The sequence below is a fragment of the Pagrus pagrus genome, assembly GCF_965226575.1.
Source record: "Pagrus pagrus genome assembly, chromosome: 20".
In the NCBI taxonomy this organism is placed as follows: domain Eukaryota; kingdom Metazoa; phylum Chordata; class Actinopteri; order Spariformes; family Sparidae; genus Pagrus; species Pagrus pagrus.
The window spans coordinates 20,498,110-20,521,355 of NC_140207.1; the positions used below are offsets into that span (position 1 = coordinate 20,498,110).

The window sequence follows — 23,246 nt, forward strand, 5'->3', positions numbered from 1 at the left end:
TACGTGAAAATTAAAATTTCTCCAAAACTATCAAGAATGAGAGAATGTTGTTAATGCTGAGCATAGAGGGTCTGACTAGCATACACACTGAATATGGTGATTAGGTCTGCATAAAAAAACTTGAAGCAACACCCTTGTTTATAAACCCAGCTGTGCAGTCTCAAAGGCTTTACAGTAAGGTGAGGCTGAGGAGCAGTGGGTGGCTCCGTCTGAGCTGCTCGCCAGCTCTGACTCCCCCTACAGGACAGAGGGCTCCTAACCACAGATAGCTGCAGCTGGAAGCCTCCAGTTATTGCAGTCAATTGAGCTAAAGCAGCAGAGAACTCAAGCATCATGTGCCAAGGTTAACCTTTAAGAGCCAGGGTCAGCGGTTAGAGGAACTTCCAGCTATATGAGAAGTAGGCAGACTTTCAGTTCCACTGTACAGGAGAGTTTCACAATGAGAGAAAATATGATTTTTTTTCTCTATTGTAAGGTCCAAGCAGCTGTCTGGTTTCATGTTCAGTCATATATATCACCAAACATTTACCACAGCATTTCCTGGAATGAATATTCCCAAATGAACATTTGTGAATGCAGTCATTCCTGATTACCAATTTGGGGCCTTCCGTCCCTCAAAGAGCATTGTTTCTTAAAAAAACTCCTGTTTTTTTTTAGATCCAGAATCCTCCCATCACCTCTGGTGCTCATTCAACAGCCAAGTCAAGCAAATGTTTTTGTTTGATAAACTTTTTTGTTACCTCTGCCAAGGAAGTCATGGTTGCACCTGTTTCCATTGGTGGGTTAGTTGGCTGGTTGGTTTTACACAAAAACCACAGAACAGATTTCCACAAAACTTGTATGGAGGACGAGTCTCTGCCCAGAATGGACCCTGTTAACTTTTGCTGTGGATCCAGATAAAGGGATAGCTCCATTGCGAGAAAAAGGGTGTTTTTCGACATTTTCATTAATTTCTCAGGGAATAATGTATGGATTTGGAAAGAAATCAGGAATGTTTTGGTGTAGCGCAGTTTGATACAGATCTACATAAAAATCCGGATCTGGTGGATTTAAAGTTTTATTTGACATTGGATGAGGCTCGATTGAATTAAAGGGGAGTCGTTGGCAGATGTATGCAATCTACTGAGTGCCATTCTAGTTTGTTCATTTGTTTATTTTACATGCTTTGGTGGTCTGACACCCCTCGTCTGTCACCGAAGACGAGATAATGCTCCAGAATGACATATGTTGTTATTCAAGTCAGTCAGTGTGTGCGTATTTTTTGGTGCAGGCTGAAGTGTGTGACATACAGGCAGAAAGATTGTCCACACACCAACAGAGAACAGCGTCTTTGTTCACCCAACAACAGGGTGCACTCAGTGAGTCCCTTGGGCCCTATAGACTCCCAGAAATCAGGGCATCAGCCCATATGGTACCTCTATGATGTTCCTATGATATTTACATAGGAACTTGTACTGTGTGTGTGCTCAATAGTGTCATTGTATTGTTTGGGTTTTTGTTTTTTTACCTCCAATAATCTTACAAAACTCTGAGGGAGTTACAGATTTACTCTGATGTGTGTGTCTAAGAAGCGCAGACGCATTCAGGTTCGCGCATTTTATGTCTAATGTCACTTTCTGATGAGTCCAATAAACGCTACAGGCTGCTGGTAAAGAGAGAGAGAGGCAGCTGGATGAAATCTGCATCTCCAGTGCAGAATACACACACACACACACACACACACACACACACACACACACACACGCACGCACGCAAACAATCACGCGCGCCCGCGTACTCATCCCTCGTAAAGGGGCGTGTGTGGCTGGCAGGGACTCAAACCCTCTGCATTTACATCAGTGAAGGAGCCGAGACGCGGAGACACGGACAGGAAAGAAGTTACATTATATCAACCAGGAACATTTTTTTGTTTCCCATCATTCCTCTGTCTATCCCTTTGACATTTTTGGGACCGACTATTTTTACCCTCACGCTGGCCGGATTTCACTTGTGACAGCGCTGAACGAGAGGGGGCGAAACAGGAGAGAGAATCCCGGACAGATCAGCGGGGAGGAGACAAGCCTGTACGCGGAGAGGAGAGCGAGTCTCCGGGCAGCGGCTGTGCGTCTTTGCGCGGTGGGGTCCCCGGACCGAACCGGACGGCGCCGTTGGTCTCTCCCGGCGCATAAAAAAAAGGGGGTTAACGGGGAGTTAACTTCACCTGCTTGTCTGGAAGAAGATCAGGTGTCATTTTTAACAGAATCGGAGGAAGCCTGTCTGATCGCACACTCTGCTCCACGCATGTTGGAGGTGGAGAGAGGAGGGCTGGATGCCTGCGGGTTCGCGACTCCTCAAGACGCAGGTGAATGCAGCTGGTTTTATCCTTTATTATTCAACTACACAGGGTGGGAGAAATAATGCTGCGTTCAAGTACACTGAAATTATATCTTTCGCATTATTGTTCATGATTTCCCGTACAGTTTTACTAATTTGGCTGAAATGATCCCATCTTAGTTTTACAGTCCTTTTTTATTTAAAGGCTTTCAGATGAAGGCCTACACAGTTATCCACACAAACTATTGCGAATAAAACCCAGACACTGTGTTAATTCTGCACAAGACTTCATGCGCCTGCATTGCTGAATTCAAGCTTCTCTCCGGTCCTTTCTGCGCAGCAGTGTGACCCAGTAAGGGCAGCCTTGAGTAATGTCTCAAGGCTGCTATAATTTACGCTTTAATTGATTTCTCCTAAATTTCCAGCGTGGCGGTTTAGTGGTGTCACTGTTGCGGGGCAGTCTTTAACCATCGGCGCATCTGGATAGCTACTGGTGCATAAAAAAAAAAAAAGAAATCCACAAGGACTAAAGGAAAAAATATACACACACTTCCCACTTTCTGTTGTTTAGAGGGAAAAAATGTGGGACTGTAAGAAGCACTGCAGCACGGATACGCTTCCAGTTGAGCAGGAGGATCAGTGTTGACACAAAAGGGAACTTCTGTTGATTAGATAGTTCAGTGAGTCACATGGAATGATGAATCCCAGACATCCTGAGGAAATACTACGACAATGCTCCCCATAATCCAGATTTAGAATGGTTATAATGCGCGATGTTTTACAGTAGCGCGTATTGGGTTCCAAATAATGTTCTCAAATGGTTCTGGAGGGAGTCCTCCGGTGTTACTATATCTCCCATTAATGTCTAGCTCCTTTTTGTAAGAGATGAGAAAGGGAGGGAGGCGGAGTGAGTTAAAAGAGAGAGAGAGAGAGAGAGTCATGTCACTTAACGGACTGCTGGTGCTCTGTGACTCAGAGTGCAGCTCCGCTTACATATAAAGACACAGGGCTTTTCCCACATAGGTTGGCTATTTGTAATCAAGCCAATCATCAGCCTCTCCGAGTCCCCACTCTGAGCCTATAGAAGCAAAGTGATCACAATTTTAAGGGGGGGTGGGGAGGGGGTGTACCCGTGCCTTTATAGTCTTGTTTGTATCAGCAACAGCGCGTTTTAGACAGATATTGGGAAATGTCTGGAGCGCACGGCAGCGGCGCGCATTCCTAACCTGCTCACATCTCTCCCGTTTATCTCTTCTCACTCCACAGCCGAGGATTACCTCCCGCCTTATCGTTTGACGGAGTAACAACGCAACGAGAAAGACAAAAAAAAAGAGTGGGTCGTTTCTTCATAAAATCTTTCGCTTTGGCTTCTTTGGAGAGGATATGGCACGGTCGGCGCTGGAGAGAGGAGCGCAGCCGGCACAGGCGAGAGGAAACAGGAGCTGAATGACAAGATGCCAGCGACCTGAGCCCGCACTCAGATCAACTTCGTTAAAAGAGACACTTCTGCTTTTATTTGACGATTGAAGAAGAGGACAGAAGAAAACTTGCCAAAAAAAAAGAAGAAGAAGCCTGACGGAGGAGTTTAATTTTGGAGTTTTTTGTATGCGTAATTTTATTTTTTTGTTGAGAAAACAAGGATGCATTGTGGATTAGTCTTTCTCCTGTTCATGGGAATCCTTTTGGTGGTCAAGGCTTTCAAAAACGGTAAGCGTGACATCTGATGACTATATAAATAAAGTTGTTTAAGTAGTCTGTAGAGCGACTAATCCCGATATTGTTTTAAAAAGATTAACCTTCTCAGATCTGCGCTGATCTTTTGGCGAACTCGCCATGCGCTCACCTGCCTATCGAGCCAACACCTAAAGAAAAACTCTCTTTAATTGTGTTTCCTTTATTTGATATATTTTATTATTATATTCATCGTTCGTTCCTGTCATACACTGTATGCTAATAATAGAGTTTTAAGCCATTTTTTATGTCCCATCACATCACTGAAATATTCATAAATATGTCTTTATTTGTATTTACGCAGTTACAGTTTCTTGCGAGACCTATGACCTGTGATAAACTCGTTTCAGAGCACTTGATAAAGTGGGATTTTAATCCCTTTTTGTGGGACCAGCTGTCGGTTAAGAAGGTCAGCCCAAATGTTCAGCGCACAGAACTTTCCCCGTTCTGTCAGCGACAGTTTCGTTTCTACTTTTGTTTGTGACTCAGTTTTATTCCCATTTAACTCATTTTTCAAGAGGTGTGCGTATTGTTCAGAGCAGCAGATGGTGGAGGCTTTTATAGGGAAAGGATGAACACGAGCGCAAATGAGGATAAATGAGAGAAGCAGTTGTGGGCCCGTGGAAAGATTATTATTATTGAGGATTATTCGCTTTAATGATGAAACGCATACTGTGAAAGGAAGTTTAGAGAAACAGACTGTATCAGACTGTTCACTTGGTTCGCTTGTGCAGCTCCGTGAACTGGCCTGAGAGCTGAAGAAGAATAAGAAGAAGTTAACTTGACCGACTCAAGATCATCCCACTGTGCCACAACACCAGACCAAACAATTGTACTTTATAAAAGTTCACCATAATCATTATTCTGTTCTATAAGACCCAGCATGAATATTATTTAGAATCATATTAAATATAGATACTAAATAAATCCATGCAGTAACACTGAGATAATGTCTTCCAGTTAAACTCCAGGTGCTCCTTTAACATTTGTTTTTCTTGCCCAATGGAATTCTGTGAAATGAGGGTTTGGGTTAGTCTCCACAAGAAAGAAAGAAAGAAAGATAGATAGATAGATAGATAGATAGATAGATAGATAGATAGGAGTCTAGTTAGTAATCCAGCTGTTGTATCTCTGTAAGATGCCATGAAAAGGAGCTTGACATCAGCCACATGGACAGATGTGAAACATGACTTTCTTGCGTTGCCGCCTTTAACACAACTTTTCCCTGCCGTCTACAGATAAATGTGGAGGCAACATCAGAATCTCAACCGCCAACTACCTCACCTCGCCCGGATACCCCATGTCTTATCCCCCTTCTCAGAGATGCACATGGGTGATATCTGCGCCTGGTCCTCACCAGCGGATCCTCATCAACTTCAATCCACATTTTGACCTGGAGGACCGGGAGTGCAAGTAAGTACGCTGCAAGTTGTGAGAAACAGATGTGCTTCAGGTCCTAAAAAGCTTGTTCATTCAAACTGGTTTTGTGCCTGAGACCTCAATCTGATCTAAAATGAGTTAGTAATTAAAGGGAAGAGAGTGAAACAGCTCTGAAAATAATCTATATTCTATTATTCTGCAATAAAGGGTGAAGGAAAAGTTTCCCCACATTGTTTAATTTCACTAATTCTCTCATTTCAAAGTGCCATTTTGTCCCCCAGACCTCACTTTGAGAACCATTTCTCTACACCTATAGATTTATTTATATTTGATAGCATGTATGCATTTGTGTTCCTAGCCCTGGCATGTGTGTGACACTCATCCCCCCTCTCCCCTCTCCCTCATGTATATTGCACATGAAACTGCGCCATCTAGTGTCCGCAGGCTCCCTGAAACTGAGTCAAAGCAGTCCTGCTCTGGCACTTACACTGGGCAGAAGGAATGTCTCACCCCTGCCATTTGGTTTTGGAATGGCCCCCGCTTTTTCGTCTTTGTGCAGTGAAGTCACCGGGGTATAATATTGATTTGGATGGCTGTACTTTTGCAGAGGGCACCGAGCGAGGGAGAGTTACAGGTCCAAAAACTCACTGGAGGCCATTAAATGTGGCTGCTCAGAAAAAAATGTCCATCTTAATGAGCCATTTAATTTCATAATTCCTCTTAAAATCCCATTACTCTCCAAACGGCTGAGAAATCCCAAGAATGGGTTACATAAAAAAGCGAGATTCAGCTTATTTTAATGAGACGATCACTGTTCATGTCAGCTGGAATGGAGTCAAATGATCTGACTCATCCTGGTGTTTTTGCTGACTTCGATTCCAACTCAAAACTCTGTGAATTTAGCCGTTTTAAGGGCGGATCTCTCGGTGACAGTTAGTTACTGATCCGTATTTGACTTGTAAGCCGCGAGCTGTCGCATCCAACAAAAGGCTAAGCGGCTAACCTGTTGTCAGATCGCTAGTTTAAGCCAGTGAAACCGGAGACAGACAGTAATGTGATGAGCCTGTGTCAGTGTGGCTGCCCCGAGGTGAGCCTTGCCTGGGCAGACTGCCTCGCTCTGATTGCATGCGTGCGTGCGTGTGTGGTTGTGTGTGGTTTGTGCTGGTGTGTCGGTGCCTCTGCCCCGCTCTGTCTCAGTTGTTTGTTTACACTGCAGGGCTTGGGAGAGAACAGGGCTTTGCTGGCTCCTGTTACTGTATCTCCGCTTCACCCAAAATCTGGACCCCTACGCTTCTTTTGTGCTCCCTCAGTGGCCCCCCTGTAGGTTTGCAGGGCTTGTGTTTTTTGTTAATCCCGATTTCAATCCCACTTTAACCTTTATTTTTTCCGCTGTCCGAGATTTATGGCAGGCTGAACACCGCTTTCTTTATTTGATTTCGGCACCACGGGGACAGTTCAACTGTCCAAGATTCTCGGTTAGAAAGAGAGCGCGAGAAAGGGACAGGAAGAAGGGAGGGGGGGCACATGCAGTAACAATGCTCGCGCTAATCAAATTAGTCAGGAATGAATTTCCTGTGTCTGAACACAGGCAGAGAAAAAAAGAATTTAGTCTCTGCTGGCTCAAGAAAAGGAAGCTTTTAACCAGGTTGAAAAAAGGGGCGGGCTTCGAGTTTAGCGATCCATCGATGTATCATTTACAAATTAGCTCCACGCTTTGATTTTTAACAGCGACTGAATTTGCAGATTGTGGATTGCCAGTTAATTGGTTGCTCGAAAACCTGTTCGCAGATGAAGTTTGTGTGTTTGCGTCTGTGAGGGTCTCTCCCTCGTTCTGTTCCGGCTGTTTTTTTTTGTTCTCTTTCGGCTCTACCTTTGATTATTCATTACATTTGCAGCAGACACAACCTATGTAATACCAATAGTAGTGTCAGAAGGCTATAAATCCTTTGTCTGGAGGATACGCTAACAAATGGCACCAGCAGACTGCTGTTAAACTTAAGTAAGTCTCTGATTCATGTGGGCCACACGGCGGAAAACACTGTCGGCCTGACCTACAGCTTTATTCTATTTTTAACTCTGTGTACCGTTTCATTTTTGATGTTTTTAATGGAGTGGTTTTCATGGGACCTGGAAACATATTCCACCATGTGCGGCTTCGCTTTGCCTTTAGCAAGCAACGACAAACCAAGAAGTGAAATCCAATTTTTCTCCTCCTTCTCATTCTCAAATTATGGCACTATGTAACATGAGGCTATTGTGCTAATCGCTGACAAGGCCTGTCATAGGTAACTCGATTACGGGACAGGGAATAGTTACTTACGTATCTGTAGACAGTAGTTGGGTGTTATTTGTGTTGGAGCCATCAGACTCCCTGTCGCAAACTCCACTCACCAAATCAGCCCTAACATAATGGAAACTGATGAGAGCCAGAATGGCTTCCTTATCTGATGGACTGGCAGAGTGGGTGGGGGTGGAGGGGGGAAGCTACAATGCATGCTTCAGTGAACTGCCTTGCAATCTAATTAGCGGGTAAATGGAACACATATGCACCACATGTTCCCCAACATGGCTGTTATCATCAAACCAAACAAGAAGCACTCAAAGTGGTGCTCGTAAAGAGAAAAACAACCTTTCCGGAGTTGAGCCCGGCCGCCGGTGGTGGTGGTGGTGGTGGTGTTATATGCGCGCTACCCTTGACAGGTTTGTTTGGGGAAGTGCAGAGGCCTGTATCCTGAGAGCTGGAGGAGGAAAACACTTCATCATAGAGATAAGGAGACTAAGTGAGCCCTGCGATTCTGAATGCAGAACGTGTTTACCTTTCACGCACCGTTGTAGACTTTCACAGAGCGGGAGTTTTCGGGGGGGTTGGGGCGCCCTCGCCGCTCTCGCAGCTAATGAAGTTTGAGGTGAATGCGCAGCCCACATCAAGGTAAATATTTGAGGTCAATTCAGCACTGAAAATCCGTTGAATGAGCAAGCTAAGCTCAAGTGAAAAAACTGAAGTAAATAGATATGCTGTTGCTCCACTCCCTAGCTGTGTATGCATTCTCTGTTTCTCTGAGATCTGATAAGGGCTGTCAAGCTTCTCTGACTGTGGTCGCTCTGCCAATCTGAAGGGAAAATGGAGGTCTGAGTGGATTTGAATCTAAATTTGTGACAGGTTTCACATAGGCAGACGGAAGGGCAATTTATTTAACATGTAAGACAGATGAGTTCTTATTGTTAGAGTAAGAAATAGCAGATTAAGTTCAAATTTCCACTTTTGAACAGACCTGGAGAATCTTTCATTCTGAGCTTCGGGCTGCTCTCACCGTCTCTCTCCTGCTAACTTGAGGAGGAGAACTTTCTCTCGATACGATGTATTCCTGACAACATTATGAATCATTGATGCTATCGGATATGCTGACCAGACCAAAAAGCACACTGGCTGAAATCCCTTGCAGCCAGCCAGCCAAGAGTCAGTCAAGGCTGCGCTGTTTGTTTTGGAGGAGAGGGCCAAAGAAGCAGCCCTCCCTCATTTCTTTGCTTTTGTCTCTGTCTGGATGATATTTTTCTCGACCCCACAAAAATTCCAGTGTGACAGCCTGTGCAGTATATGGAGGAGTGAGGGTGGTGGGTCGGTGGGGTGTATGGCAGGGTGATATTAGGCAGCGGAGATATTTGAGGAATGCCATCTCAAGCAGCCCTTTTGTGAGGGAGATCAGGGGAAAGTGAAGGAAAGCCTCCCGCCTCGCCACGCTTCAGAAGTCTGCAAAGGCCCCCCCCTTCCTCTAGGTGCTTGTAACTCAAAGCTTGGAAAAGCACTCTTTTCCTCTTTTTAATTGTAGGCCCCTTCTTCTTTCTCCATCCCTCTGCTCCCTTCCACTCCAATCTCCTGCTGAGCTGCCCCCGTGAAGCTGCTTGGCCTGCTGGGAAGGCAAACATTCTCTGCTGTGTACCCTCTACAATAGACATCCTGCCCCCTCCTGGCATTCCTGACCAGGCCTGGGCTCCAGAGATGACTAACAGGAGCTTGGGAAGGGGGAGCTGGGTGTTACCCTACCCTGGATCTATAGTTGGCTCTTCCTTTGTCATGTGGAATCCCACTAACTCCTCTCATATGTGCCCAACAAAGAGTACCACCTGTTTCAAGGAAGTGAGAGTGAAGGACAGAAGGGGCTTTAGGGAAATGATCCATACTTGGCCACTTTCCCTAATTCCCCTGTTACTCTTCCACCTGACTAGTGTTTAGCAGCTCCACGATTAGATAAGAGCAGTAGAGCTTCACAGCTAGGGAGTGCCGTGCAATAACTCCTCTCTTCTCCCCCCTTACTTCCCTCTCTCCTTCCTCTGCAAGGCAACCATGGGCAAATAAGGACAAGTGGGTTGTGTGACCATTTATCAGCTGTTGTCATGGAGGAAAATAAATAAGGCAGGAGCGCAACAGGAACCTTTTCTTTACTGGCCTGTAGTGCCGGAGGTGCTGTGACCTCCGGGGTGGAGGGGACGGGGCTCCGTGGTGACAAGGATTGTCCGAGATACTTATGGCCTGTTAGCGGACATTTATTTCTGTTGATGTGTGCTCCTTTTCATAGACCATGTCAGAGAGGCATCTGCGGCGGCGGGGTTCAAAGCGGCGCCGCAAAATAGGGCATAGCAAAATAAAGAGTGTGAAGGGCGACACCGCTTCTTTTAACTACCAGGTTTGACAAAAGCAGCTGAAATTATGCACCAGGTATTTTCAACAGCAATAGACTCCCACAGTTCAACACAATGGAAATCAAATTACACTCAAAATTGCATTGAAACAGCGTACCTTGAAAAACTAGCTTGTCAGCAGCATATCAAAGAGCAATCCACTTTGAATATGTCTTGTTTGCACTTCGCAGCAATTATAGCAAACCTTATTTTGTCAGCATGCTAAAGTTTTCCACAGACGAGCACTCTGCATCTTAAATTGCTATTTACAATACATCATCCCATTTGCTACCTGCAAAATACAGCCGTTAATGAGGCAGGTGAGCCACTCAAAGCCAAGGCGCTGACAAATGTTCAGCATTCACCTTGCTAATTAAGCAGAGGGCAGGAAAAGATAGGACGGCGGACAGAGATGTTGCATCAGAGAGCCGTTGACCTTCACTGTCATCACTGTCGTTCCTCTTCCTCGTCTCTTTTAAACATAAAGGGTTCCTCCCAGGCTAATAAGCAGGATTAAAGTAGGTCTGTGCACATGTGTGCTTGCATGCATGTGATACATTCGTGTGTGCGTGAGTGACCGTGGGGTTGAGGGTCTCTCCTTTTTTTTTTTTTTTTTTCATCCACCGGTGAAGTGTTTCACCTTGGCTGTGGCTTGGAAGGGCAGCCTGATTGAAAAGCTTTCTGGCCGTGGCATCTGCCATCCTCCCTGCTGCTCTGTCACCACTTTGATTCATGCACAACCTGACCACAACCGGGAGGCGAGCCACTCTACCTCACAGCGGGCGAGAGGCCCACTTCACAGCCGAGGAGTAGGAAAGGGAGGAGCAAAGGAGAAAGAGGAAGAAAGAAAGACGAGAGCAAGGACCGTGCTCATAAATAACCCACTGGATTTGAAGCCTCGGTCACATATCTGCGGTGGCACAAAAGCATCATACAGTCTCATGTGTCTGCCTGTTTTGTTTCTCATCTCGATGTGGGAGTTAGCGACGCATGTTTGCCAGGGATTGAGTGTCACTAAGCTGTTTCTGGCACACGGCTGGTGAATTCTTTTTCTTCTTCTCCTCCTTTTTCTTTTTAGCCCCAATCCAATACAAGCCTCCCTATATGGAAGTTCTTGTGGAATGGTGCCGCGGCCCACACAGCTTAGAGATGTCAGTCGTATGCTTTTATGCGAAGCAGATTGCTAGAAAAGGAGCCGTACGGAGAGACTCGTGATTAGAGGACAACGTTTGGTAATCTCGGCTCTCTATCTGGACACACATCTATTGACTGTAGGAATATTCCTGCTCGTTTTCCTTCCAGCACCGATGAAAAAAACATTAAACACTGAGGCCATTATTCAATTATGCGTTTCTGTTTCCAAAGGACAGTTGGCAATAAGTACTGTCTCCCCCTCTCTCTCTGCCTCATATAATATAATTAGCAACAGGTTTTCGTCTTGCGCCTGTATTCTTTCCATCAAATGCTGATTTCTCAGTTTATGAGGCCATATGGAAAACAACAAGAAGCGATAGGGAGAGGCACTGTGTGAGGTATCATTTGAGCTCATGATATGTGGGTGGCAAAGCAGTAGTCAAGGGTGGATTATTTCGAAACAGTACCTCCCAATGTCTTACTTATCTGCCGGTCTCAGAGGAGAAAGGAAGAGAAGAGGCTGTTCAGTTTGATGAGGGAGTTCTGGACAGTTTAATACAGCGTGTCCAGGCTTGTCAGACATGTTTCGTTCAGTGGTCTTACCTTGAATGGGGGCTCATGATTTTGATTGATGCGGCCGTGGTCTTACGCTGCCTGTTTGTTGCCCCAACGCCCTGGTGCTTACAGATCCTCTTGAGAAGGCAGGTGGGAGGGGAGGTCGGCAACCGCAGGGCTCTTTATTCAAACAATCAAGCAAGTCCCCAGAGGGGCTATGGGTGAAGCAAAGTTTGTTTGCAGTGGGTCGGTTGGTAGGATGTAAAGCCAAGGACCCTCCTCTCTCGGCCCCAGATCCCCGGGGTCATTTTTGGTCACTGCGTTTGTGCACAGCAGGCTGTCGGCTCGCTGGTGTTTCTCCACCACTCAGCTCGGCATGATTCGGCCACGGCGGCAAGCAGACAGTGATTGATGGGGCGGTACCCCACTGCTCTCTGATTGAGTTAGAGCCACTCACAATTCCTGGCTTTGTTTGCTCTTTGCTTGATCCCTCCTCACTAAATTGGCAGCATTAGTTGTGGTCTTTCTTTTTCATTGCTGTCACCGCTGCAGTTTTTTCTCGCAGCTTTATTTCTTTTGTTAGATGGCAGTTATTGTAAAATAGGACTGTAAATTTCAGCCCCACAACAACCTTTCGTGGCATTATCACAGTGGGGTGGTGCTGAAAGTGTTATTAGTAGCCCATTCCTCTGGTGCCTGTCCAGCCAGGATGACCCTGACCTATGCAGGGATAAGTGACGAGGGCCCCTCTCTTCCATGCATACTTACGCAATCTCCTGGAAGATTTCACCAGAAAGCAGACAGAAATGATACTAGTGGACAGACAGCCTCCAAGTTGGCAGGAAAGTTTGATTATAGGGCCAATAAATGGAAGAGTCACCTTGCCCTCTGAATGCTGGCAAAGGCTAGCTGGCCATCAGCACTTAGATCGGCCCTATGATGCCAAGCATTCAGCCTCACAGCCCAGCACCACAGAAGAGATGCACGGCTTGGCTCAAGGCCCTCGCAGCACGGCCTATTTGGCTTTCAAAGTGCTGCATCATTGGAAAATCTGAGTTCTTTGCAAGCCTTGAGAACAATGCAGCCATCAGACTGAAGTAAAGGATGTGGTTTTAGATACTGCGTCCAAGGGCTGATCAACATTTAAAGGAAATCTGGCAAAAACTGATCAACTGTCCATGCTAGCAAGTATTTGGCTATTGTCAAAGCTCTCCCATTATTTATTTTTATCTTCCTTTTTCCTCTTCCTGTTAAGAACCAGGAATAGTTTGTCTAGTCTCGAGGTTATTGTGTGGTTTAAGGTCAGGTGTGGTTGCTGCTGGCTGTTTGTACTTGTTGTATACATTCAGAAGGACATTCTCAGTCCTCGACAACACTCTCAGGGCCTGTTCACAGTCTCCCCCACCCCCTGCCAAGTGACTGCATATTCAGCCAGATGACCAGGTCACAAGCAGCCAGCTCAGACTGTTCTGTGACCCTCCAACCCTCCAGCCGCCTCCACAGGGAGGACAAGGAAACGACAGAGGAGGGAGAGCGCTAGGGGGGACGGATGGGGTGTTTAATTGAATAATTCCCAGTGCAGTTATTACCACCATTGCCCTCGAGCGTCATAGCCGTTGCAGAGCCATGTAGAAGAGTCTTACAGAGAGAGAGAGAGAGTGAGAGAGAGAGAGAGAGAGAGGGCATGCTTCACAACACTGAACCTTTTTGTTGGATTCATGTTGGCACCTGTTTGCCAACTACCTCTATCAGCTATTTGCACTATTTCTCTCTTTTGTTTCTGTTCCTGCACTCCCTCTCAGCCACTTAACGTACATGCCTTCATACTCTCTCTCTATCTCCCTTGCCAGTCTGTTTCCTTTTCACCCACCAACGCCACCGACCCGCCCACCAAACTCCCTCTCTCTTCCTGCCCATTGTGGAGATGGGAGTTTTGAACAGCACCCAAAAGCTTTACCTCTGTTTGACCTCAGCCTCAACTCCCCTCCTCCCTCTCCTTCCTCCTCCCGCCGTCTTTGAATGCGGCATGCTCCTCGCACAAACAGCTCATTACCCGGCGGGGAGCACCGCTGGCTCCTCTCAGCATCAGAAACAGATAGATGATTGCCGTTGAGTATGCCGCTCGATTTTTGGGGAGGGCATATTGTTGCCGTTTTCTATCATCATCCCGTGAAATGTGAAGTCACGTAGCGTTCACTCGGCTAATTTTAGTTCCATGTAAAGTTCAGTAGGTCACAAGCTCAAGGTTGTTGACAATTATCTCCCTGTTTTCTCATGTGTCCTCTTGTCACGTGGTTCGAGCATCCAGGACCTAATCATGTGCATCCCATACTTATGAACAGGATATCTAGTAATAGTCTGTCTAACAAGCACCCCCTTTTTATGACATACTCAAAATAAATGGGATACTGTTCCTTGACCCTTTAGACTAGTGTCATTATCCTGATTTCTTCTGAAAGTTTACTCTCTGGAGATCAAATAGTCATAGTCAGTCCAAGTGATAGTTGACCAAGTTAACAAGTTGCCTGTTGCTCGTTATGATCAGCTACTACAGCAACTAAATGTGGTGATGAATGCACTGAAATAGTATACTCTGGAAGATGGTCTATTGCCGGACTATTTCATTGGCAGCCCGCCGTCCACATCCAGCCATGAAGCAACCTCTGAGTGGCCCAGCATAGATAAATCTGATATATTGCAGAATATGTTAACTCATCAGACTGCATCCAGAACATGTAACATTTTGTCTTAAAGGCACAAATTGTAAGATATGGCCAGAATTGCAGTCAACAGTGTTGACGTTATTTCTACTGAAGTTAGCATGCTAGCCCTAGTGTCATAATACCACTTTCCAGCGGCAAGAGACAATAGACTGATAATGCCAGCTTATAGTGTCACAAATAACCATAATAAACTCAAATCAACTTCAAGAAATTAAATACTCTTACTTCTATTTCCTTTCTATACAGAAAAAATATAACCTTACACCTTCTGAAATCAAGTTTCTCTCTTTTACCGAGCTAAGAGACTCCACTGGCTAACTGAGCCATGAGCTAATTAGCTAATGATAGCAAGCTACAGTCAAGGATAACTAGCTCGAGTAATATAAGTTGAGTGATTCAAATAGGTGGCAGCCCAAATAATGAAACAGGACACCACTCAAAGGCGGTATATTTTGACCTCTGCTCGAGGGCGTATAGGCCTAATGCATTGAGATATTTTACAAATTCCTACATTGTGAACTGAGCTATTGGTTATTGGTCTTTGAGTCTTCATTACACATCAGGTTGAGATGTAGAAGTCCCGTGCTCTCCCCGTCCCTGCAGGGTGTGCATATATCCATGCCACTGAGTCCTGTAGGTGCCCCGGGGGGTGGTTAGACGACAAGAGAATCGCAGGGACAGTACTTTTAAAAAAGACAGTGTACGTATTGGCCCTGCTGTGCCACATCGCCCCCCCTTCACCCAGTGCCCTGTTATTTTTACCCTTGACTTCTCATTGTTGTAACAATGGCGTATCATCCAAGCCGTGCCACAGACCCCTGTGGAGGACTCTCTCTTTGCTCACCTCTGCCTGCCCCTCTCTCCCGTGTAATCAGAGATCCTCTGAAATGTCAAGGTGGGACAAATGGGAGCCATTCCCTACTGTAATGGCCCCAGAAATGTGCTGGAGTGCCTTTTTTTCTATCCCTCTCTTTCTATCTTCCCTCTTTCAGAAAAAGACACAGGCCTTTTTCAGCCCTTTCATCTTTCCGGCTTGTTTTCTTTCCTTGTATTTTTTTTTTTATATATTTCACACTTTTCTGTTTTTGACCCTTCATAAGTTTTATCACAGGGTTTCTGCTTTTGTTGTGTTAACATGTTAAACCTTTTCAAGATAGGGTGTATAGCTGACAGTTTGTATAACAGCTCTGAGTTCAAATGACTATATAATAAGGCTGTCACTACACTGTAGCTTTACTTCTGTGAAGTGTATCCAAAAGGTTTGTTGCCTCATTTGCAAAGCATACATTCACGTGTGAATATTTATATCTGACACACTGAGATGTGTACAGAGTGCTGCTGTGTGCTAAGCAATTTCCTTTCCGAAGCTCACTTAGCAGGGAGGAAGTGCTAAATGTGTATTTCCATTTTGCCATGGGCAGTTTTCTAATTAATTGTACGTACTCATCTCACTGTGTTTATGATACCAACATGTGCGGTAGAAAAAGAAATGTGGTGAGATGGATATTTTCAACCCTGCACACAGCTGCAGCTGATATATGCCACTTGATATCGTCTTGAACTTAACACATCAGCAATTCACTGCAAATTGCTGTTTTCACTGATTGAAAAGTCCCTTACTTTATCATCAGCCCCGCTAAGGTGGCTGTGGTTTTTACCTTTTAAGAAAAAGGATGAAAATATAGTTTACGATGTGATAAAGACATTAAGTAATGCAGAACTCCTGATGAAAATCACATTTTAGACTTACTCTTTGCAGTGCAAAAGCCATTTCGTGTTTTATTAGTCCATTTTAGGTATAATCAGCAGTTTTTTTTTTTACTTTTGTCCAGTTTTTACTCTTCACTTTCTATTAGTGTAAGCATGTTCTGTCTTTACTGTAGGAAAGGAATTTACAATAACTGTTTACAATAACTTGGATTGCATATTAAGACAAAAGCATTCATCCCTTTTAAAAAATTTGTAGTAGTTTTGATTGATAATAACTTACAACACTGAGACCTTTGATTGTTTTGTCTTGAAGTCAGCACACATTAGACTTATGATTAAATATAACATGGAGCAAATATCCTGTGCTCTTTGTTTAAAGTGCTGATGTATATTCACATCTCTCAAATCATGTTATTGCGGCCCATTTGTCACGCTTCTGATTAGGGAAACAAGGTCAAAGTGTGCGTAACAGGATGACTGAAAATATGCACAGCTCTGCTGCGGCCCTGCAGGCATGTCACAGTCACCCATGGGAATAGAAAGCAAGTCAGCTGAACATACTTCAGCATTGGCAGGGTTCAGAGATCATTGGGCCGCACATGTGAGGTGAGAACGGGGGATTTAGACAGCTTGCTAACAGTGGCTGCTTTTGTGGTCAGTTTTATTTCCCCTGCTTGTTTTCAACCCCCCTCACTCTCCGTCTAGGTCGCAGTAATGTGAGACCGCTCTGTGCTGAGCAGAAAGGATCCCCTCCCTCAGGGCAGAATTCTCCCTCCGTCAGTCTGTGCTCATATTTCCAAATAAAGGATTATTGTGCATGTTGGGCAAACGGAGGGGGATGCAATAATTGAGTCTAAATAGCCAAATTCATTAATTTGATTGTTGGCGACAGCAGATCTCTCGACAGTGTAATTAGGAATGCTAATGGATGGAGGCACGCTAAATCCATCAATGCTAATGATAATTGCTGTTCAGGAAAGCGAACATGCTTTACGAAACGTGTGGTCGAGGCCGCCGCAAAATCAGAAACAGCGAGGGAATCTAAAAATGTGACAGAGCTGAGTGTAACCGTGTGGGGGTGACACCCAAAGAGGCTACTTGGACGGGTGCAGCTGAGCAGTATAGGCTGGGCGGGGAATCTCCATCTTTTCATCCATCTTTTTTTCCATCCTTCCATGTGGTGGCGAGCGATGCAATCATGCCCTTCACCCCTCACTGACAAGTAACCACTTCTGAACCGATCAGCTCTGATTGGTTGGTGGTTCATCACGCTGGGTGGGTTGCCACGTTCCGAGGCCTTCATCCCCTGCAATAATTTTCTGCAGATTCAGAAGTGGTGACACATTAGTGGAGAGGATCTCCCGATTTTTTTTCATGCCCCATGATCAGGCATCTGTGATAATGATGAGTTATTGTTAGCAAGTTAATTAAGGTTAATGTTTTCAGCTGAGAACATTAAGACGTGGACTCCGTTAACTGCCCCGATTTTCTCGTTCTTCCTTGTCCGTCCAAGCCGGCTGACGTTGGGGTCATTACAGCTGCTCGGGGCCTGAGGAAAGAGGGAACCTGTTATTCTAATACGGGTTAATGAATGTCACATGCAAGGGGGAGGCAGTCTGGGAGGAAAGAAAGAGAGATTTCAGCAAGGTATGTCCCCTCCAGGCACAGAAAAAGTGCGGCAGAGATCAGCTCGTCTTGTGTTCCCCCCTTGTACTAGCGGTAATGATGTTTTTGTGGAGCCCAAAGTGACACTTCTGTTAGCCGGAACTCGTTAACACATGAAGTCTCCAGGCCGGAGTTTCTGACAGCTGACAACAAAGTCCTTTTTCCTGCTTGGTCCCCTGGGCCTCACGGAGCTGTCCCCAGCCCGTTGTTTGGGGCCTTTCCACTTGTGTTACTCGGCGATGTTTTGACATGTTGTAGGTGACATGTTTTTGTGCGATGGCGGGTTATACTGTGACAGCCACAGAAAGAGAAATGCCAGAGAAAAGCACGGGGCATTTAGTCTGTACACAGCCGAAGTAAAGACGGTGATAGCAAAGAAAGAGCTCTTGTTGTGGGGGTTTCCACGGCATGCTCGAGCTTATAAATGGTCTGATTAAGAAATCCGGCAGACTGTATGAGGCTTATACGTTCTGTCATAGCGTTATTCCATCTCCTCAGATTGTATTGCTTTTGTAGAACCATATCAAGCGGACATTTATAGAGGGAGGACAGATTATTTCCATGGGAAAGCTTCAGGCAATATAACTGTTATATTGTTAGGTCGGGGTGGTTTGTCGCCTTCTCTTTGGCTTTGCAAGGAGGGCTAATGTTCCTGTTTGACACTAGCGGATTGCTTTCTCTCTGTGCCTGAAGAAAGAAGGCAGGCTAATACATTTGAGTCTGTGAAGCGAAGGTCGTTGAGAATTACATTCACCACCCCCCCTCACACACACGCACACACACACCCCTACTTCTCTCCTTTTCCCTTTAATTTCCCCACTGGATTGGCAAACCGTTTTCACTATTAGCACTGTGGTAGGCAGCTCACGGTGTGCGTGTGTGTGTGTAATTGTCTGTGTGTGTTGTGGTGTGCTGGCAGGCCCACCCAGCAGCAGAGGAGACAGATAAATAGGTGCATGGCTCAACTGGATTGTATTGTCATGAGGAATAAGGACAACAACAACAGCAGTGATACAACGACAAATAATCACCCGCGAGGAGGGATCTGAGTTTGACGTGGCAGGTCGGGGATGAAACTGTGACTTAAAACTGGGTCATGTTCTTCTTTTATGATCCGATATAGAGGCTATAACTGTCCCCTGTCTTCCATAAGGACTCTCAACCCTAGAAGTGAGACCTCACAGGAGTTCAGACCAATTGATTAGAGCTACATTTAACACATCCTGCAACAGGACAGCCTTTTTGGAGGCGTCGATCTGCCCTGCCAAGCATTTCCCTTAATGTCTTCCAGATGATAAGGGTCCTGGATTGATATGTGTGTGTGAGCCCGTGGACCCACTGGTGCAGAACCACTGGAGTTTCTGCACGACACACTAGTCATTTACGCACAAATAGAGACATTTCCAAAGGAAGTGTCTCTCCTGTCTTTCCTTTTTTCGCCTGCGCTCAGAGCACAGCGAGGACCCCCAGGGCGTGTTCTCTCCTCCATCTGCATCGTCTCTCCCGCTGTGCTGCTTTTACGAGGGCCATCCAAGCTGATGGTGCGCCAGGGTAAAAAACACAATAAACAGCTTTCCGGAGGTGTGAGGAGTGGAAATAGAGACGAAAAAATGAGTATTCTTCTTGTTTGGATGGTGAATAGGGTGTTTGTGAGGACAGGTGAAAAGAAAAAAGTGGTTGACTGGCATCTGTTCAAGTGCACACATGCACAATGCTCTGTACACACATTTTTTTTTGCACATCGTTTATATATGCACAGATAACCAATCAGACCACACGAACACTTGCTCAGGCTCCTTCAGCTGTACTGCAGCACACTCCTCTCTACTTCATCTCAGTGATGCATCTCAGCATCAATTTTTTAGGCGTCTGGCAAAGCTCAGCTTTTGGCAGTTAGATAGCTGCAGAGACAGAGGCTCTGAGGTGAATTATAAGTCTGCTGATAGAACAGAGCAGGGGCACGAAAAGATTGATGCTCTCTGTTGTGAGCTGGGAAACTAAAAGATGTGGAGGAGAGGAGAGGAGAGGAGAGGAGAGGAGAGGAGAGGAACAACATTTTAATTTAACAAAATTAATATTAGGAAGATAATAAGAATAAGAATTTAATTTTTAGAGTAGAAAAGGATGATTTTTGTACCTCTGGTTAGCCTTTCTCTCACCATAAATACTTGCTCTGGTGACTAAACTAGACGATGACATCATTACAGCAGTAAAAGAACCAGACCTCAGCTTCAGGGGAGCCCTTTAAACTAAATAATGACTGCCATTTAGCCACAAAGTGAGGGTGGAGGGGGGGATAACATTGTAAACACCATGTGAAACTAGTATTTTTTTACTGTGCTGCAGCTGATAAAGTAACTGAGACAAAGTGGTACTTGTGTAAGCCGAGCTAGGCTGTTGCCACAGCTGGTGGCCACGGTGAGGAGAAAAGAGGGAAGACCAGGATCTGAATCACAACGCAGATAAGTGAAGCTCAAGTAGCAGGCAGAAAGGACCGAGCTGAAGGTGGATCCCGAAAAGAGGTTTTCAAGAGCAGCAGCCTGTCAGGGGCTGCTGGTTTTATAGACGGACAGCTGCCTTCTGTCCAGGTACCAAACCTTTAACCTTAGACACCGAAAATTCAAAGTAGAGAAAAAGAACAAGAGGAGGCACTTGATGCATGTCGACAGCTCCATATCACCTCAGATCACTCCTCTGAGCAGACAAGCGAAGTCATCCATCCACCGCGCCATCTCGAGGGACCCAATTTCGAGGAGTATGTCTGGCTCTGAATTCAGATACTCTGTCCTTTCCTCTCACAAGCCGACTCCTGCTTCTTCTGTTCATGAAAAGTCCCCCGACTCACCTCTTGTAACTCGATTTCTGCTTTACAAATATGTTTTTAAAATGTGAGCCGAGTGAAGGTAACCACGTATGTAGAAAAAAAGTGGCAAAGAGTGCGTGTGGATACAAGTCGGGCCCCACCTGAGGGATTTGGCCTACCCTGAGCCATCATTCAAAGTGTAAATCGCCCTTTTTGTGCACAATCCTGTGCATTAAGTGAATTCAGAATCTCAGAGGAGACATAATGTTTTGACAGTAATTTGGGAATCAAGCAAAACTATGAAAATAGGCCTCTTTGCCCGGGAGGCACATATTTTCTCAGGAAGGAGGAGACAGAGAGAGCATGTGTGTGACTGCTGGCACACCTGCTGCACATTACTCTCAACATACATCAGAATTCATTTAGTGTATATGAATTACATTTTCTGTCGTCTGGTCCTTGATAAAGATGGAGGACAATCGCAGCAGGTCATCAGGGTCTCGGGCAGTGAACATGTTCGCTAAGTGGCTTGCGAAAGCTAAGAAATGCCACGCACAGGCGTTACAGGCAATTAGGACCTGTGGAAATCTGAAACCGAGTCTGCTTTTGGAGCGACGCTCGCCCCGTCACTCACAGTCAAAACACGGCACGGAAAAGTCATCCGAACCATCACGCACACATACATGCACTGGAGTGAAAACCACACCTCAAATGCATTTAATGTACACCCTTAACAAGTGCCTGAAAAGACACACACACAGATAACCAGAGGCTATTTAGACCACCCTCGTCGGCCAGTCACTCTCATTCCTCCTCTACCAGCTTAAGTTTCGCATGCCAGATACAGTGTGTGTGTGTGTGTGTGTGTGTGTGTGTGCATTATGGCTCCTGTTCCCAGCCCTATTTCAAAGTTGTTTTCCTCCACTGCTCCTAAAACTCTGCGCCGACTCAATTAAGCAACTGCTCCCTCCAATAGCCGTGGGTCGGAAATTCCATTCGAACGTGATGTTTGACTGTGTGAGTGTTAACAGCTTTAACACCTGCTCTTTCTATACACCAGCTTAAGCCAAAGGCCAAGATATCAACACTTTCAATTCCTGTTTTCACTAACCGACACAGTCAGTGTTGTCCTGCGGTTAACCAGGGAACAAACAAGTGTTCAGTTGAAGTTCAGTACACAAAGCAGTTACGTAAACCTGACCTCGGTGCTGCTGGGAACACGAAACCTCTGCGGTGTGTGTGTGTGTGTTTGTGTGTGTATGTCTGTGTGCGTGTGCCAGGACGATATAATGAAAGCATAGCCTGCCCACCTGTTCTCCGAGTTTTAACCTGAGACCTCATTAGTACACAGTGTTTCATTTCCAGTACATTACCTGCACAATATGCTGTGTTGCTCTGTGTCTACACTGTCCTCTGAGTACGAATGTAGGCCTATGTGTGTTTGCATGTTCGTGTGTCAACAGTAACAAATCCAGTTTACTCCTGCAGGAACAGAGTAAGAGCAACTTGTAATGACTGAATGAAAGCTGACTTAACGTGCGTCTCTTCCTCTCGCTTGTTCAGGTATGACTATGTGGAGGTGCGAGACGGCGTGGACGAGAGCGGTCAGCTCGTGGGGAAGTACTGTGGGAAGATCGCTCCCTCTCCGGTTGTCTCCTCCGGAAACCAGCTGTTCATCAAGTTTGTGTCTGACTACGAGACTCACGGAGCGGGTTTCTCCATTCGATATGAGATCTTTAAGACAGGTGGGTGGTCCAACACGGTTTTACATGACACACGCACATATATATTATCAAATTATTGATCTAAGAGGAAAACACTGCACACTTGGTGGTGTCAAGGTATTGCTCATGATCATTGTTATTGGTATTGTCTGTTTCTTTGTTCCAAATCACAGGGGTTAAGGGTACAGAGAGTAAAAGTTGCTGACAAACCTTGGCGCAAGTTTCATTCAAGGAAACGTTCTCGCACTTTGATCGTATCACACGATCACTGTCAGCAGATGGCCTTCGCTAAGTTTTCACAAAATTGTAGATGATCTGAGAACTTCAAAGGCTTTATAACAGCCGCTAAAATGACCTTGTGGTGAGTTTCTTTTTCACGACTGTCTCCAAGATCAAGAATAGCTTTACTTTGTGTAATATATTAAGTTGCTTTGCCATAGATCTTCCACCTCTACCATCTGCCATTCCAGAAAAAGCTGCAGAAATGTTCACTTGAAGACGAGTGTGCTGTAAACCAATCCAGCAGACTTGATAATCATAATAACTAAACAAAACAAAATAGCATAAAAGTTACAGGTCACGCATCAAAAAAAGGCTTTCCTATAAAAAAATATGTTTTCAGCAATGATTTAAAAACAGATTATGTGTTGGCAAGGCCAATATCCTCAGGTGGCGTTCACCTTTAGTCATCAGTTTTTAGTTAGAGGATCTCAGGATACGATTTGGAACATAAGGCAGTCAATAGCTCCTTGATATAACTAGGAGCTCAGCCATATTGGGTCTTAAAAGAATCTTAAAATCTAAATTGGCTGCCAGTTCTCCTAGACTAGA

The 23,246-nt window shown here is 45.3% G+C and overlaps 1 protein-coding gene across 2 annotated transcripts in view; it reads left to right on the top strand.

Annotated features, from left to right (window-relative positions):
* Positions 1-1,835: 1,835 nt before the first annotated feature.
* Positions 1,836-23,246, top strand: part of nrp1a (neuropilin 1a) — a 66,233-nt gene continuing 44,822 nt past the window's right edge. For both annotated transcript variants that reach the window (XM_084340947.1, XM_084340948.1), the window contains exons 1-4: positions 1,836-2,341; positions 3,580-4,020; positions 5,283-5,457; positions 22,255-22,436. In XM_084340947.1, the coding sequence (XP_084197073.1) occupies positions 3,954-4,020; positions 5,283-5,457; positions 22,255-22,436 (424 nt within the window). In that variant the 5' untranslated portion in view covers positions 1,836-2,341; positions 3,580-3,953. The remainder of the gene's footprint in view (positions 2,342-3,579; positions 4,021-5,282; positions 5,458-22,254; positions 22,437-23,246) is intronic.